The sequence below is a fragment of the Arachis ipaensis genome, chromosome B01 (genome assembly GCF_000816755.2).
Source record: "Arachis ipaensis cultivar K30076 chromosome B01, Araip1.1, whole genome shotgun sequence".
In the NCBI taxonomy this organism is placed as follows: Eukaryota; Viridiplantae; Streptophyta; class Magnoliopsida; order Fabales; family Fabaceae; genus Arachis; species Arachis ipaensis.
The window spans coordinates 22,673,580-22,676,905 of NC_029785.2; the positions used below are offsets into that span (position 1 = coordinate 22,673,580).

At 33.8% G+C, this 3,326-nt stretch overlaps 1 protein-coding gene across 1 annotated transcript; it reads left to right on the forward strand.

Moving 5' to 3' along the window:
- LOC107648435 (probable serine/threonine-protein kinase At1g01540) lies at positions 573-2,081 on the forward strand. Its single transcript, XM_021115992.1, has 4 exons — positions 573-884; positions 987-1,196; positions 1,382-1,583; positions 1,773-2,081. The coding sequence occupies exons 1-3, from the start codon at positions 588-590 to the stop codon at positions 1,511-1,513; spliced, it is 639 nt and encodes a 212-aa protein (XP_020971651.1). The 5' UTR covers positions 573-587; the 3' UTR covers positions 1,514-1,583; positions 1,773-2,081.

Consider the following 3,326-nt stretch of genomic DNA (forward strand, 5'->3'; position numbering starts at 1 on the left):
TATTTTAGTTGATATTGATTATTTTTCTAAATGGATAGAGGCTATCCTTTTGAGGGAGGTAACTCACAATAAAATAATTAATTTTATTAAGGAGCATATTATGCATAGATTTAAAATTTCTCAATCTATTACCACTTATCAAAGAACCATGTTTATTGGAAAAAAGATAATGGAATATGCCAAGTCTAGAGATATAAAAATGCTTTCTTCTACATCTTATTATACTCAAGCTAATGGACAGATGGAGGCAGCGAATAAGATTTTGATTGTATTAATTAAAAAATAAATTGGTAGGCTTTGGAATCAAACTCTCAGTCAAATTCTTTGGGCTTATAGAAGTTCTCCAAGGGGTTCTACTGGAACTACTCTACATAAGCTAGGCTTTTCTATTTTATTTTATTTTTAAAGGATAATTTAGTTCCAATTTATGGATATAATTCCTTTTAATTCATTGGCATAACTGCTTTTAGTTAGTCATGACTTATAACTGCTATGTTTCAATATAGTTTAGCTTATCTTTATGAGGGGTTGGAACCCAAAGTTGTTCATCGTGACATTAAATCGAACAATATTTTGATTGACAAGTAATGGAATTAAAGGTGTCTGACTTTGGACTTGCTAAATTCCTTGACTCTGATAGCAACTACATTACGACTCGTGTAATGGGTTGGGTTTGTACACTCTCTCTTGTTCACATTTCTCTTTCTTTGGTAAACTCTTCCATATGTTCCCTTATATATAATCTTTTCGACAGATACGTAGCTTCTGAATATGCAAGTACTGGCATGTTGAATGAACGAAGCGATGTGTATAATTTTGGAATCCTTATAATGGAAGTAATTACAGGCAGGAATCCGGTTGATTATAGTCGGCCATCGGAGCAGGTTTGTTCTGTCTGCTGTTGTAAAACTGTATTTGAGATGTTAGTTTTTAGACTCTTTAGATATTGTCTTTTTCACTTGTGACTGAAAAGCTAAAATTTTCAGGTGAATTTAGTTGAATGGCTAAAGAAGATGGTTGGTAACAGAAATGCAGAGGAAGTGTTGGATCCTAAACTTCCTGAGAAACCAAATTCAAGGGCCCTAAAGAGAGTACTTATTATAGCATTGTGCTGCACAGACTCAAATGCACAAAAGCAGCCTAAAATGGGACATATTGTACACATGCTTGAAGCTGAAGAATCCCCTTACAAAGAGGTTAGAGCTTTTCTGCTATGACCTTAGTATCATAGTTGTTGAATAATTAAGAAATGCTACCTGTGGTTTGGGTTTTCTTTAATTCGGAAGTTAAATGAAGACCTTACTTTGCATCTGACATTTAATGTTCACAACAGGAAGTTGTTTTGTTTACTCATTAATAAAGTTTCTTTATCTTGTTTCAGGATCGTAGAGCTAGAAGGGAATCGGGATACACACCCAAGAATAAAGTAAACAACAATCTAAAAGAGGAGGCAACTGTTTCTAGCGATGATTGTAGAATTGAAAGTGGGATGCAGGACAATGAGACAAGATGAAGCTACCAAGAAGCGAAGTTAAGTATAGAATTTACTTCTGGGGTCTCGTTTAGTGACAAAAAAGATTACGGTAACCATCCCTCCCTAGACCCTAGTCCCTTTACAATCTGTTGTACAAAGATGCCGAAATCAATTTATATCAACGAGACTTTTACATATATTGCTCTACTTTGTTTGTGGCTTCTTCCACTCATCCTATACCCACAATAACTTTAACAAAAGATTTGCTTTGCTTACTTTGTCCCATGTGTTTTTGCAGATGTGCTTTTAATTTAATGTCAATAATGTAAATGTGCTTCATTCATTGAATAAAAAATGTTGTAATGCTTCTCATGCTTGATCTGATTATGTGATTGGAAGTTTGTACTTTGTAACTTATTGTAGCACCCAGCAGGTCATGTTGAGATATAAATACTCAATTGAGATGTGTAATTAAGTGTAAGATTTATGAGAGAAATTATAGATGTACATATTAGGGTGTGAGTCCACTCCCCTTAATTGATTGAACGATGTAAAGTACTTTTAGTTTTGTTTTCCTTTAAAATTGAATAAGCAGTTTAATGGTGAATAATGGATATATTGCGCTGAGTGAAAAGATGTAAAAGTTATACCCTCATATAACAACCAATGGTACATAAAAATATTTGTGAATGGCATGCAACTTGCATTAGATGATAAATTTCTGTCTTTCCAATGCTATAGTACTTTGCTTTCCACGTTGCAATAAGTAGAGAACTTTTGTTGTGATTTGGAGAGACCTTAACAGCTGGGCGAAGAGTGAAGACTCCAAAAAATGTCCAATTTTGAAATTATTGCATCCTCTCTCTTTGAAGATAAGTGAACCAAGTTAATTCTTGAGACAAGATTTCTGGTTAATGGGGCTGAGTTTTTGTGCTCTTCATGAGAGCAAGGCCCACAATTGATACTTTTATGGTATGAAAAATCTTTCATAAAAAAGGAGAAAGATAAGTTTCACCAGATCCCAGACGTTGATGACCATGAAAAGGAAAATTTTGGCATGAATTTTTAAGATGGCAAAATCTCATCTTATGATAAAGGTCCTTCTAATATTGGTTTAGCATTGCTTTACTTTTCAAAGATTGTAGTTAGGGATGACAATGGTCTCCATAGGGCGGGGACCTATTCCCGTTTATTAAAATGTCCCCCGTCTCCACCCCATCACGGGTCTCCGTTTCTTTCTCTCTGTAGGGGAGGCAGGTACCCAGGGGTATTCATGCATAATTGGATATTATTAAGTTTTAATTTTTTTTAAATTAATTAACACAATCATAATAAAATCTTATATAATTCAACCAAATATATCAAATCAAACATAATTCAAATAGAAATTTAACATAATAACATAAACAAAATTTTTAATATATAAATTAAAAGGAGTTAGAGTTACTTACATAACATATATATAAGGACATTTAAATAAATTTTATTTTATGGGAATTTCGCAGGTCCTTGTAGGGTGGGTACCTCAATCCCTACCCCCTGTCCCTATTTACTCGTGGGGGCAGATCCCTGTCTCCGTGAAGATTTTTGCGAGTCTCTATTAACCTCCTCTTTGTAGGTAATTCCTACGGGTATCTGTGGATGCAGGTTTTTTTTCCATCTCTAATTTTAGTTGTGGTAAATCAAAACTAAAATAGCTATAATGATAGGTTAATCCAAATGCACATTAGTTTTTATTTTTAGGTTAAGTTATATAACACATACACACACCTCCCCTTTCCATGGATTTTATATAATTATTTTCTAGCCACAGCTAGGATTTAAACCTAGCACACTTTTCAAGTAAGGCATA